Here is a 15582-nt window from a genome sequence, read left to right as displayed (position 1 = left end):
ACAGGCACTCACACACAGAGGAGAGTGAAGGAGATCTCTGACAGGCAATGAGCTCATGAGATCTGAATGTCTTCCTGTGATGAATGCTTTTCTGTGGCATTCTCACAACTATTTCTCTTTTTTTCCTCACATTTTTGTCTTTTCTCCTTTCTCACGCACAGCTTACTCTCATTGTGTGTTAATTCTTTTATCGGCTTCATTTGGAGAGCATATAAGACACAAAAAAGCTTAATTCTAGATTTAGTATTCTTAATCTGCTAAGCTGTTGTGTATTTCTCCTTCTCCAGGAATAGCAGGTTTTAGGTTGCTAGGTTGGCGATTCAGCCTTCAGTTTAATGTGACTGTGTGTGTGGCGGTGTGAGTGAGAGAGCGTGCGGCTGAACACTAAGCTTGACAAATGGCCAGTGGTCTAAATCAGACTCAATTAAGATTTATGGTGGGCGAGGTGCCCTGAGGAATGAATTCAGACAGTTTCAATGTGGATGTGCTTGGATTTCTGTGTGTAAATGAGCACAATATCTCCATGGAAAGTGTATTCCTTCATCGAGCAAACACATAAAATCTCACATAAAAAATAAACAGCATACTCAGTGGCACTTGTCAGAATTCTCATATCTTAAAAAATATCTTGCACACGTTTTATGCGTTGGGAGTCTTAACAGCCATATAGTTAACAGCAGAAGCTGTACAATAAACACTCTGAAAATGGCTTTCAGACGTCTTCAAGACCACATATGTGTGCCTGACATGAGACCAGCGAGGGCCTCCTTCATAATTAGAGTGTTTGCAGATATGTAATTGCAAACACACCTAACACAGCTGGAATGCTACTTTGAATTATACAGAATCCACGTCAGATGGTTAAATATAAAGCATTGGCCACAGAGAAACATACATGTACTATGTAAGTGAGTCTGTGTGTGTTCGTTACATCTGTTTGAGGCCTGAGTTTAGACTAATGAGACAAGACATTTCATCAAAGTAAGGATAGCAGCTTTATGCAGAAAACAGCCAAATCAACTTAATAGGTTTTCAGCATGTCTTCATCAGAATTAAACTTCCAAAATCAATCAGTAGTACAATATGAATTAATACAACAATGAAGTATGATGTTTCTATGCAATTCACCACTGGTGTCCCTGATTGGATGGATTCTTGGCATGCAAGAAGCCGACTTAACCATTTAGCAATGCAGCCCTTGCTAGTTTGCACAAAAACAAACATTTGAATTGGGTTTTATATTTTTTGTGTCATGTTATCCTTCAGTGTTGATCACATATTGTGCCCAAGCTGTAATTCAGCCACCCACCACTAGCTACAGCGCTAGCAACTGGTTGTAGCCAAGCAGAAACTTCCGGTCCTGAAAAATGAAGACAATGCATAGGTGCACAAAATTGCAATACGGCGAGTGTCCACTTGAGCGTGGCTGCAGAAACACCTGAAGTCACGTACACAACACGTATTTGAAGCACGTGCTTCCAAACAGGAAGTCAACTTCCCTTATTTTAAGACCGTACAAAATCTAAAATGAAAATGGAAATTCAAAAATGGGGAGATTAATCAGGATAAACCACAGAAATCCTGAGGTTAATACCTAATAGAAATGTTAGTAAATCAACAGCCCTAGTGTGCATACATTGGTATCTAGTTGTAGCTCTGATTATTGGGATGTGTCTTTCATTTCCACTGCTTCCATGTAAACAAGCACAGTGAACAGATAGCAGCTAGAACTAACTAACTAACTACTGCAAATGATAAAACACCTAATCTCTTGGTAGTTGACCCCAATATCAATCTAGACCTACAATGCAAGACAAATGCTCTGTCTTAACTGCAATGCAGCCTCCAGCCACTAGTAGGCACTCCTGCTTTGGCAAAAGGCAACTGCCATGCTGCAGTAATAGGCCCAGTCTCAATGTCTGCACTCACATACTCACTGACTATGAAGCGCGCTCCCGCTTAGTCCAAGTGAGCTGAAGGGACGGCCCACTATCAAATCAAAAAGTGCATGAGGGATCTCTCTCAGACTTTTTGACCTCTTCATGCACCCTTTCTGCAAGTGGGCATATCCGCAGACTTAGTGTGGGGGAATTACTTGCAGTTCATAGTAATGTGATGTATGACAGGGATTCCCTGGGGAAGACTGCTGTGAAGGCAAAGTGAAAAGAGCGAAATGGTAAACAAAAAACATGGAAGGTGCAATAAGTGTTGACGCCGCAAAAAATAATTTTTCCTATAAGTGCTCAGGGTTTAGGGAGGACATTGAGATTCAGCTGTACTCTTTAACTAGATGTGCACAATGCTGAACCGATAGCACAGATAGCATCTCACTGGAACAGTGAAGTACAGCACCGTTTTAATGTAGAAAATTGTGATAAATTTGTATGAATGAATGAATGGGTGAATGAAAACTTTATTGCCCCTAAGGAGAATTTGTCTTTCACCAACAGCTTAAAATTATGAACAACAAAAGACATCAACATCCAAAGGACAGTTCATAAAACTAATTAAAACATAAGTAAAATAAATCACTAAAACCATCTTAAAGTATCACTAAAACAAAATCATTGTTATGTAGGCTGTGTCAGTTTACTCAAATATAAACAAAGCACTGACAGATGATATTCAGCTCAGGACATGCAAAGAGGATCAAAAGCCAACAACACGAGCACTGCTACCATTAGCTTTATTTTGAAAGCAATTCCACACCATTTACCCACTTCCACTGTGATTCCACCTTCAATAAACAGTACTCAATCTTAAATGTTTTGTGAGCATTTTTATGATGTTATACTAGTCAACTAAATGCAGTTAGACCATTTTGAAGTGATCTGCCAGAAACTTCAACGATAGCACCTCATAGCAGCATGTTAGGTTGGCAGCAATTTATGTAGAAAATAGAGATGAAGGCTGTGTCAGGCTAAGCTGACATACGAGTATAACCTTTACAGGATCCAGACATGAACCATCACGGAGGACTGAAGCCTGACTAATGATGTTGGCCACGTGAACATTAGCCACACTCAATAAATGAATTAAAAGTTGTTTACCTGGAGACTCTGTGACTTCCTGTTTCACCTTGCAAAATTGCTCAGTTTTGACTGTTTTTTGAGTCATCTCTTACATTTTGACTTTTCAACTTAGTCTGAATTAAAATTTGTGTTCAGTTTGCTCCAAAATAGTCACACTGGAACATACCCAGTGAACACAGCTTCAAAAAGTAGGCTGGAATATGATGAAAAGCTACAGTTAAAATTAGAGAAGGGTGAGGTTAAGGGTGCAATGCAGATGTTTAGGGCTAGAATTATGAGCCCTAAAAGGATGTCAAGGTTTCTCTGAAGTATAGCTATACATATATGAGTGCATCTGTGTGTGTCCAGCCTAAACAGTCATTTATCACCATATGGACTCCTTTAAGTGTTATCTGGGGACCATTTCTGCTGGTGTCTCTAGGAACACAAAGGGGTACTCCCAAAGGCCAGTCCTCCCCCTCCACATCTTTGTCACCCTTCTCCTCCCTCAGCGTCCCTCTCTCTCTCCCCTCCCCCCTCCCCAGCCCTGGCACACTGCTCTTTCTGTGGTATCCCACCAAAAACAACTGGACTATTTTAGGGGCTGCCGTTGAGGCAATCTAATCAAAGAGAGATTCAAAAAATCAGTCCGAGTTGTCTGACTTACTTCCTCAACAGCAGCTTGCAGCTAACAAAAGGCACGGTTGAATTTATTCTACATGCTCAGAATTGGCTTTAAATATGAAACAGAATTAAGTCCTTCTGTGCCTTTATTTCCAAACGGCTGTGTCTGGAGGTCGTTTGGCAGACGGACTAGTTGACCTCTGCCTTCTGGAGAGGTCAGTCCCTTGAAGACAGAAATCCCACTGTGGCCATTATTGCTCTCCTTTGAGCCCAGTGGACTGAAAGCTAAACTCAAAGTGACAGTAAGGTAACTCAGGGCAACAATCAATGCTAGAGCCAGTCCCTGATGCCCCCTGTGTGGTTGGAGGACAGTAAAGTGGTCGCTTATTGAACAAACTGAAGGCTGAGTAGTGCTGCTGTATTTGCTCTCTATATCTGCAGTAAAGGGAGCATCTGTGAGCTGCAAGATTCATTTCCCTGCTTGTAGACTCAGACACATACAGTTTAAGATAAAAAAAAATCAGAAGATGAAGAGCTATGCTCTAGAAATCTACCACCACACTCTGGTTTAGTAGTAGTAATAGAAGTTATCCACCCACCTACACATAATGTGTCTGCCAACTCGCATTCATGCCCTCCCGCCTACATCCACACTCATGCACGCAGACATACACGCAATCACACAGCAAATGAGAACAGGGTGTCCAGATATAGTTATTATAATCCCATGCCGTGCCCGGATGTGCTAGCTTTGTTGGCTTCTTTTTTTTTTTTTTTTTTGCTAAACCAATGAGAGCAGCATGCTGTTCATAACAAAAAGCATCTCACTAAAAGAAATATATTTGTTTCATTCCTAATATTCAACTCATTTCCATGTCTAGGCCAAAGGATTTGTAGAATAAATAATCTGCAGATGAGTCACAACAGATGAACAGCTTTTTAGACTGCATGCATAACAGGACAGACTTCCTTTACTGGATTAGCTAAATATGTTAAAACTTTTTTCGCAATTGTTTTAAGGGAAATCAATGAAAAAAAGGAATTTTCTCAATAAACATGCATTCATAATTTAGAAGAAAAAGCAGCACAGTAACAACAAAATGTAACTTATACACATGCAAAACACTAGTTTGACTCCTTTTCTGAGAAAAATACTTCAAATAAAGGCCTTTTGTAGGAAAAACATGTAGACCTATATTCTTAGGGTTTATAAATGAAACATTAAAATCAATGTCCATTTTTGACAGCAATGCATCACATTTTCATGTGGGTCTTAGAGGGCTAAGCTTTTCTTAGATAAAGAGGGGGCCTCCAGGAACAAATTGGTTTGGAACCACTGTCATAAAGCACAGAGGCTCACAAAATAGAGAGCACCCACTGGCATCATTTACTATCAAAATACTGCCATAGTACAAAGTAAGTGTAAAGGAGTTTGCCTGCAACTTATTGCAAATAAGAAATCATCCAAAATGGCATGTCTAGGCCTTCAATTTGTGTTGCCTTCATATCCAAATGGTTGTCAAAATTGTTTGCTTTTTATTCTGTAATTTCTAAGCACATTACATTAGGCACGATTGTTTGGTGTCTTACCCAAGTATGATTGCTCTCCCCTCCTCTCTCCCCTGCTAGTTTGCTTTCACTTTATTGACACTGTTCCGTGCCTGAGCACTAGTGTTTGCACATCGTTGGTTCAGCTGAGAAGAAAGATGAGACAACTAAAGACCATCTTAGACTGGCCTGACTGCAATGTCACAGCTCATTGTCAAACATCGGGCCTGATTATGGGCGTCAAAGACGACAGATACTCCAAGACGCACGATGACGACAACTCAACAACACTAGCATGTCACAGTTTTTCATACATTGTTGTCTAGTTTGACACCCTGATCTGACATCAGTGATGTATATCCTGATGCCCACCAACAGGAGAGCGTTGGCTCCTTATCTCAACATCATCGCTTACAAGTGAGTCCCCTCTTTTTCTCCCTCCAGTGATCTTGTGTACATACAGTGAAACTGCATTTATTAGCTAGATTATTGGGCTTATCGGCTTTCCTTTTTCACATTCATACCTCAAATTCTATGTGAAGGAAAGCTAGTCCATATTGTTCTCCTTTTGGTACATAAGGACAAGTCCATAATTATCATCCATAATCCATAATGATTGTTTTTTGTTTGTTGTTTTCTTCTTTTCCAAGCAAAGCACCACTAGCATCACACAGAGCACTATTGTTGTAGCTATGATTCACTCTCCGTGACCTGCCCCCCAACGACCTGTGAACTTGCACACAGTCACGGAGACCGTGGTGATGTGCGGTGTGGATAACGCCTGTAGTGTGGCCAAACTGTCTGCCAAGACAGGACAGTGTTTCATTGCATAGTCTGACATGGTGCAGTCATGAAAGACCAAAAATATCATGTAGTCTGAGTCGGCCTTTAAGCAACCACTTGGTTTGTTTATGCTCTGTGCAGACAGTGGAGTCCATCATGCAGGGTACAATGGACGGTTTTGTTATATCAAAGACACCAACAACGACCCTCTTCCTACATCTACTGTGCAGCTCAGAGGATGAAATGGGACTGTGCAGCACAATTACAGGGATTTTTAAGGAGACAGGACACGCCTTGAAAACTCTGCTTGCTGACAAAAACGCTGTACTAAGGTACGCTTGCATTAGCATCTTCCATGTACTGTGCTTAAGTACACGCGAATCATACCTGAGACCCCCTTTTCAGGACCAAGACTACCACCTTATGTCTAAGATTTTCCCCACTCTTTGGTATCTAGTAGCGTTTCAAATGCTTTTTCAAGCAGCATTGTCAGAATTTGGCAGTTACACACAAAGAGTTGATTTAATAGCATTAAATTGTATCATCCAGCAATTTAGAACACTTTTCCCTCAGGTATTATACGAATGATACTATTCTGTCCAATTGGAGGCATTAAGACATTTGGAAGCAGTATATGAGGATAAACCTTCAGTCAAGAGAAATTATTGCCAGTAGACTAAAGTGTTGGCCTTATAAAGCTAAAGAGCTTAAGGTTCAGTCTCACAGCCAAGAGAGGCCATGTTTGAAAGCAAAGGCCATGGATTTAAACATGCAATGACCCATTTTCAATGTCAGCATTCTGTTAGAGGAGTGAATGGTAGTTTCTCTTTCTGTTTGTTGATCTGTCTGTTGCAGTGAAACACAAATACACACTTAAAAATATCTATTTCTTTCTCCAGGAACACAAATAAACACAGAGCTTTACTCAGTGCAACTTTTCCATTAGTAATCTAGCTGAATATGTCTGCAGCAGATAAATAATCCTGTAATTCTTTGTAAAGGAATAACACATAAATGGATGTATTTTACTCATCACCAGATAGGACTGTGTGGTGTTAAAGAAGCAGGTTATTTAAGAAACAAAAGCATCTAAGGAATAAAGACATAGTATATCCACCCTTACAGAGGGGAAGACATGTGCAACCTGTACTTTAACAGTTTTTAGTTAAAAATGACTTAAAGGATTTAAATTAAACATACAAAACTAGCTCTAGCTACAATGTAAACACACTTCTCAGGTTAGGGAGAATTCATCTGCAATGTACATGTGCATTATAATGTGAAATTACCTTGCACACAGTTGTTGATGATCAAATGCACCTAAACAATAACCAGTATTTATTCAGCTACAGTGTCTTATTAGCAAATAAACAAAAAAACAAACCAAAAAAAAAAAAAAAATTGGAAACAGAAAAAGATAAACCAGTATGTCAGAACTAGAGATGTACCAACTGTAAAAACCTGGGCCGATGACAACACTAATGCAGATGTTTTTTCTCCTAACTTCTTTTAGTTTAAGACTCCAACAATGCCAACATTTTCTCTCATTTTTGACAAAGACAGAACACAGAAAACAGATGAGTTTGTCCTACAGGTCACATCTTCTGCCCAATTATGAATCTCTTCTTCTGAATCAGCTGTTAGGTGTGCTAAATGCCAGAATTAAACTGATATTACACAACAGATATCTAACTGATTTCAGGTTAATGCCCACATTATGCATCTGCCAAAAGGGCTTACAGTAATCAACAACAATGTTGAGCCAATGCATCTGCACATGCCTAGTAAGAACACGTTGATTGCATGCATTGTTTTTTTGAAAAAATGGCAGGAAAAAGTCACGATTTGGTTCTGAGTGTTTCAGCAAAGCACCAGCATGATCGTAAGAACATGTTTCACTTGGTATTTTAATAGCTTTTCATAGAGATGCAAAAATTAGGGTCTGTACTGGTGCAGATGGCTAATACCGGTGCTAATGTTTGTTTTCCTTTATTTTATTGGTTTAAAACTCCCACAATGCCAACATTTTCTCTTTGTTTGACCAAGATAACAGATGAGTTTGTCCAACAGGTCATATCTTCTACCCTGTAATAAATCTCTTCTTCTGAATCAGCTGTTAGCTGTGCTAAATGTAATTATTAAATTATAAGACCACAACAAACAAACATCTACAAGTGAAACTGGTTCATGCCCACACTATCTGCTGACGCCCAATGTTTGTCAAAAGGACATACAGTGGCACACCAATATTAAAATGGTGCATCTGTGCATCCCTACATTCTCACTGAGTGCTTCCAAAGTGTAAATCTAGCCCTAAATCTTAAAAATCTCAAGGGTGGATGTTAACAAAGCCCAAAGAAAATCCCATATATGAGTCTTCAGGGTTAAAATCTATGTTTATGCTAATTAGTTGATAATGATTGATAATGATAACGAACCTCTCTTACTAATGACAGAACTGAAATGTTAACACCTCTTTTAAATGCACTTGTGTGTCTACTGCTTTGTTGTTTAATGTTGGTGCTAGTAGCCAAAACAACATTACCATGATGTTAAATTTAAAGAGAAAGTGATTCTGGTATGCTAACTCTACTCTTTTAGATACCTTTGTCCTCATTAGAAATCATTGTGTTCTGTTCTGTAGAGGAAGGAGGTCAGGCCAGAGTATATAGACATCTTGGTATGATACTAAGTGGGGCTTAAAGGGACTGTCTCTCCAGCATATTGTCAGTGTGTATCTTTGTGCTGAGGGGTAGCAGACTGTTTAGCCCCGTCAGCAGAGAAGCTCTTGTCCTGCCTCTCTCCCAAGGTGACTTCTCTGCTGTTGGCAGGCAAAGCCATGAAAACGGCTCCCTAGACTCTCTCGCTTTCTGCTTCACCCACACACTCATCATCTTTTGGATACCACTGAGTAATGTGCTTTTATACCTTTTTAGAGAGATGTCACAGCACATTTTTGTCCCTTTCTTTTCCTCCCTCCCTCCTTCCTCCTCACTTCATTTCCATAATTACAGGTAGGAGTCACATTCAAGCCAAAATGCGTGCGTTCATTAGAATTCTCTTCATCGCCTTTGGCCTTGTCTACAGTCAGATTTAGACTCTGGCTCAAAGCCAACGCGGGCGCACCTGACCTTTTCCTCTCTCAGTTCTCGTAGTGGAGAACGTCCACCCACGCAGCAGCACACACACCTCCCACACTCTCTCTCACTCTCAGGCAGGAAATTTGTACTTGGAAAGCAATCGTCTGTGATTTTGTGTGGTTTTTCTGGTGAGATGGCAGCCTGGAAATACAACCCACGCTGTTCTGTGTTCACAGAACTTACATGTGGAAGTTGCAGGTGTGCAGCCATAAGTGTGAGTAAATAGGCCATTGTCCTATGACTACAGTAGGTCATCTATTTTAGTCCTGGTTAATTCTCTTCATGGGAGTAGATGTGCTAATTTCCTGTGTGTGTGTGTGTGTGTGTGTCGTCCTGTGTCTCTGTGCCTCTCTTTCTTTGTCTCTCTGTCTCTCTCTCTCTCCTGCTCTGTTAATTGATTAAGAGGATTCAACTGGCTGCAGCAGGGTTAAGCACTGACTCTGACCACACAGGCACACTTGGGTGCACATAAACAGTTACCCAAGCAGGCCCACACACTAACTTTAAGCTCAGTTTGGGACAGCTAATACAAATGCTTCAGTCATTTTTACTTTCCAGGACAATGCATTGACTTATACTTGTATTAAAGAAGAAATGTAATAATCCGAAAGATATTGATGCATGCCTGAATCAGGTACTTACCCTGATGTAACCTTAACCCTGACACTGAACAAAAAACAAGCATAACACAAAAGACATTATCTACCTTAACAGCAGCTCAGTGATATTTGTCTATTTGAACTTTTTTTTTTAATTTACAAAGTAAAAAAGTGCATTTTTCCCCCACAAAGATGAACAAACATGTTACATTTAAAGCCACATTAAATCATGGAACAGTCATAATTTGACTAAACCTCATATGCACTGGGGGAGTCCTTACTAGTCAAGATATTTTTCCATGACATGCAGTTTAAGCCTACATTAAGCCAAAATCTGGATATTGTAATAGTCAGCTTTAAGTGAATAAAAATCAAAATATCACTTTCTGACAAAAATTGAGGCTTTACAAAATGTACTCCCTCTAGCTGATGGATAACTGCATAGTTCTTATATTCTTATTAATGTCAATGATTGAATCACTTCACAGTAAAAACCTGCCAAACATCATCACTAATGTGTGGTTTCTTAACAGTCCTGCTCTTTAAATATGATAAGTGAGTTTAAAAGAGCCAGAGCAGGCTTTAACTGCAAGGCCTGGTGCTGAATTTTCTCTCTGATTACCAAGTCTTGTCTAAATAAAGTTTATACAAAGCCGACACTTACAAAAGGAACATCCTTAACATGTTCAGAGTGTTGTTTCTGCTCTCTTTAATGCTGCAGAATATATACTGTAGTCACAAAATGTTCATTATTACCAGACTGCTGCTATAAAGGGAACAGTAATACAAACATAAATTAAGAAACATCTGCAGGCAGCAGCATCCTGATAACCTTGCCCTACCCGGCAACTTCAACACTCCTCAAAAACTCATCCTTACTCCCCAACAGACAAAAATACACAGACACGTCAGTAAAACACCTTAAATAACCTTCACAGTCCAATCCAACCCCGAATAAGTAATGACATGCTGAAAAGTTGTCTCCCCATCCGGAGCGGTCTTACCTTTGTGACAGTCATGCAGAATCAGTGGGTGAGGAGCAGGCCAGTGTCCCCTTCAAGCAGAGAGCAACGCCGCAGGAGTGGCGGAGTGATGAAGAGGAGAGGAGGGCAGCTCTGCTGAATATGCAGAGAGAGAGAAAAGAGGAGGGGACAGACAGGTTAGAGTGTCTGGCTCACTAAGTACGGACAGGCTGATTGCTGCTGCAGTGAAGTAATGGCTGGCAGTCGGCGTGCGGTTGGTTACTACAACAGGGAAAAGCTCCTCACTAGGATACACCCCTCCCTCCTCCCTCCCCTGGCTGCACACACGCAAACACACACACACACACAGTGATAATGATGCACACAGAGTCTAGCTGCCCGACTCTCTCACTCTCTGTCTCTCGCAATATGATTAGTGATGGGCTAATACAGCTTATTGATGAGCAGTCAGGCAGGGCTGCAGGAGGAGGTGGGAGCAGCACTGCCTGGGACAGCAGAGAGGAGAGGAGAGGACTGCGGGAAGGGAGGGAGGGAGGGAGGGAGTTGGACATTGTGTCGCAGTCTGCTACTCAGGCACAGAGCTAGCTGCACGTCATCCAGTATGCTTGGATGTGTCTGCGTGTGAGTGACACAGATGTTGATGGGATAAGACGGGAACGTTTTTTTTTATTCAAACACCGTTTGAACTACACTGACTCTAGTTATCACTTTATGTAGAAGCATAACAGAGGCATTCACATAGAACCACCAATGAATACAGATGGAAAAAAGTTAAGTAGTGCTCAAGTGAGCACACTTTAAAATATTTCCACTAGTTACCCTTCACTCTGAATATAAATATATCTTTTGAACTGGAGGTTCTCAACTGGTTTAGTGCCACGATTCACCACCACGTTCCTAATCACAAACTGCAACCTTAAAGTATTCCCCTAACCTTGATAAAAAAATTGGGTAGTTTGGACTCAGGAGGGAATGGAACAAAAAGATAGAGGCATTTCTTTTGAAATAAAAGCACATCACAGACTTTTTTCCAAATATTTTTCAGTGCTGCACAATTAATAGAACTGCAATGTCAGGCTGTGTAATTATACAATGGCATAAAAGGCTGAAATCAGTTTTGTATGAAGTAGTGCTTGAAAGGTTTAGGAAGAGTATTACGATATTTTGAAAGCAGTATTGCAAAAACTCCAGGTTCTGTGTACTCTTTGTGCTACCTAATAGTTGCACAATTTGCGTTAAGAAATACACACTTCAAATCTATCAGTATTATCTGCATTTTCCTTGACAACAAAGCAAGTAAACTCATGATAGTACTTATGTATTTTATCGTAATCGCAATTGTAATGTTGTCCAGCATGATCTGCAATATTACCAAATCATGCAGCAATAATATTTTCTTCTTCACTGAAAATTACTTCATGATCCACTTTTGGGTCCCATAAAGGGTTGGGTATCATTTTTCCAATACTGGTGCTATATCAGAACTTTCTAAATTGTGCCAGTGCCTGGGATAATAGCTGGTGAGTAAATTAAAATCCATCTCAGTAGCTTATAGCAGTGGTCCTAGAATAGCGTGGCAAGCCATACTGGTGTGCTTTGACGCAAGTCTTGGTGTGCCATGGAATTTATACACTCATACATGATTCCAACAACTACACAACTAAAGATACCCTAACATAGAACATAGGAAAAAGAAAAGGAAACAGTTGTTGGCTTCTTATGTAAGAGGCTCAAACAAAACTCGTATATTGACAAACAATTTTCACATTTCCATACCCTTTTTTTGAGTGGCACGGATGATGAGGCATCTAAATCTTTATTGTATTCCGGAATGGTAGGTATCAGATGTGTTGGTACCAGTACCAACATGGCAGTGGATTTCAATACTCATCTAGTTCCAACTGACCAGTTAAGAACCAAGGCTTTAAAGGTCACATGTTTTACCCCTTTAAGACAAGCTGAAATTGGTCTCAGAGGTCCCCAAAACATGCCTGTGAAGCTAGTTGCTGAAAAAACATTCCAGTATTGGATTTTTGCATGTCTAAAAAACCCCTTTGTTTCAGCCCTGCTCAGAACAAGCTGTTTCTGCGTCTCTGACTTTAAACTTTTAATGAACTGTCTGACTCCACCTCTGACCACACCCCTCTCAGGAAATGGATGTTCAGGAGAGGAGGGTGGAACTTTCTTCCAAGTGAGGGCAGGGCTAACACCCCACATGACATCATGAGGGGAAAACCTGAGAACGGCTTGTTTCAGCAAACATTTTCTGAAAGGTGGGGGCTGATTCTTAAGGGGATTGTGGACAGGCCAGGGGCATATATTTTTGATAGAAAAGCCTGAAAAAGTGTTTTTTTCATAATATGTCATATATAATACAACCTTTAAACTAACCCCTAAGTTGTGCACAACGCAAACATTTACTAATGGGGGGTTATGGAAAAATAAAAAGGTTGGGAACCCCTGTTCGAGACGATGTGGTGCTGCATTAGACATTTGAGAGTTGAGAAGTAACAAAGTTAAATGTAGTGCCACAGAAACTTTTTAAGATTTATTCTTGGATTTTCGTTGGTTTTGTTTGCAAGATAGGCCAGTGGATTGAGTTGGACATTGGGAAGAGAGTGGAGAATGGCATGCAGGAAGGGAGCCATGGGTTGGATTTAAAGCTGGACTACATGTTGTGGATTACAGCTTCCGTACACTATCATGAGGACATAACCCCTAGGCCACCAAGGCCCCAAAAAGATTTTTCCATGGGTTACAGATATTGTACAAAACAGACCAGCACTGTCTAATATACTAGTAATTATATAGTGTAGCTAGTGTAATATTTACAGTATACAAGGTGCAAACAGCATTAACATCAAGGGTTCTAAACATGGTAATGGTTTGAAAAAATGTCCATACAGTGAACTTAATTTGTTACTGTAGCAAATTTATTGTTCAATTGGTGTTTTGATCAAAACTATAAGTATGAAAAATGCTACAATCAACCTTTGTTAAATCTCTGAAGTTTCTTTGTTTTGTTTTTCTGTACACTTCTATAATGATATCACTTCAATTTCTTTCTTTTCCCCTCTTCTTTGCCCCTACAGAAGCACAAAAGCACCCACCCACACTCAGAGAGTACACATCTTTGTCATACTAATTTTGTTTAAGAGACTAGCCAAGATTCTTACTCAGTTACCATGGATTGCTTAGCTTCCCATAGATGTGTGAGACTTTTTTGTCGTGGCTGCAAACCACAATACTGCCTTTGTTTAGTGCATTCATGTGTCTGAACTGTAAGTGTTTTGCACACGCTGTAGTAAATGTCACCAAAACAGACAGACAAGGACTGATTGTGTCTGTTTTGGGTGGCATGACAAAAAGAGTTTATAGCACATAGGCTATCACGGTTTTCTGTATGATTGTATTTTCTTCACACTCACGTGTATTGTCATTCAGTGGTCCTTTCCGAACGCAATCTCAGTCTTTAGGATTGTTATGTGAGGCCCCACTTTCAGCATTTCCTGTCTGGAACAATAGTATTTCCTGTGTCTATGTACATGGCAGGAGTGGGTGGGGGTTTGAGGGTTTTCTTGAAAATATATATGAGAAAACCCTGGAAAAACACATTGTTGGGAACACTGAGCCTGTACTATGGCTTACTCAAACAGCAATTAAGCAGATTTAAGTCAATAAATTAAAGAGGTTTTGCATTTCAGCTCCTTTACATCACAAGAACATAACAGATTGTCATTTTCTAATGCTCACAAGCATGATCTCATGTTGTACTTACATGTTGTGCCATTGCACTGAGCTGTTGAAGTCATATTCTTCAGGATGCTGGACATGCGTAATCATCCCCATTAACATCATGAAGGTGTGGAAGAAACAGACATCATCCACTGGGTGGAGGTGGTAAACACAGGAACCTGCAGACCAAGAGGAGCCAACATGTCTCACATGTTCCAGCAGATGTTTACATGTCCCTGTTAAAAGATGGAATTAAGAAGGGAGAGTTCCTTTTTATGGTGAAAATTAATAAATATAGATGTCAACAACACTTATTTTTATAAGTGGAGTATAAAAACAACAGCGAAAACCCCACTGACTTGGCAATAAGATTGAGGTCTGTGATTCTTCTCTGTTCCAGTAAATTATGGGGCGTCTGTTTTGCATTAGGGATTTCATTTCCTTGTTGTTTACTATTCTGACCCTCTGACAGGCTGTAACCTGAGGTAATCCACCATGTCTGACAGTTTGCTGCCATCTAGTGGGGATTTAATTTTACTACCACCAAAGTATTTTGATACTGCCCATTAGGTTCAATCCCTATTTAAAAACATCTTTTCAATAACTATTTGCATGAAGCTATTATTTTTGCAAAATTATTGCCAAATGCAAAGATACAAAGATCTGTACATAAATCTAAAAATGCACAGATAGATTAGCAAATGTGTTCACAAATCAAACAAATGTGTGTAAAGATCTGCAAATGTGTCTACAGAATTTCAAATATGTGAACAGGTATCTGCAAATGCATGCAAAGATTTGCACATCTGTAAAAAAAAAAGTTTGGAAATTTGGACAAAGATCCAGAGATGTAAACACAAAACTGCAAATGTGCAGGCCAATTTTTCAACTTAGTTTATTTTGGTTCAGAAAACTCACTTTTTTGCTTTCAATTGCCAAAATATAGACAAGCCAGCCATTACAACTGAAATCTACCTCTCAATTGGCTGTCATACACAGATCTGTAAGTGTAAGCAAACTGAGTTTGTTGCCCTCAGCGCAGGCTCACAGGCAAGGCTGCCTTCCTCATAGTAGAGGCATCACACAGAACAAGGCAGACGTTAAGAGCAAATCAAAGCTCTACATAACGTCAACATGAAAGGAGAAAGACTATCGTGTT

General features: G+C 39.9%; 1 protein-coding gene across 1 annotated transcript in view; it reads right to left on the bottom strand.

The window, feature by feature from the left end:
- coro2ba (coronin, actin binding protein, 2Ba) overlaps nucleotides 1–14514 on the bottom strand; it is a 94845-nt gene extending 80331 nt beyond the window's left edge. Inside the window, exons 1-2 of the mRNA XM_041795107.1 lie at nucleotides 14467–14514; nucleotides 10710–10823 (exon numbers count right to left, since the gene is read on the bottom strand). Of these exons, the coding sequence (XP_041651041.1) occupies nucleotides 10710–10724 (15 nt within the window). The 5' untranslated portion in view covers nucleotides 10725–10823; nucleotides 14467–14514. The remainder of the gene's footprint in view (nucleotides 1–10709; nucleotides 10824–14466) is intronic.
- Between the last annotated feature and the right edge of the window lie 1068 nt (nucleotides 14515–15582).

Source organism: Cheilinus undulatus, linkage group 1 (genome assembly GCF_018320785.1).
Source record: "Cheilinus undulatus linkage group 1, ASM1832078v1, whole genome shotgun sequence".
Taxonomy (NCBI): Eukaryota; Metazoa; Chordata; class Actinopteri; order Labriformes; family Labridae; genus Cheilinus; species Cheilinus undulatus.
The sequence above is the reverse complement of the archived record's forward strand: the minus strand, read 5'-3'. Positions and strand labels throughout refer to the sequence as shown.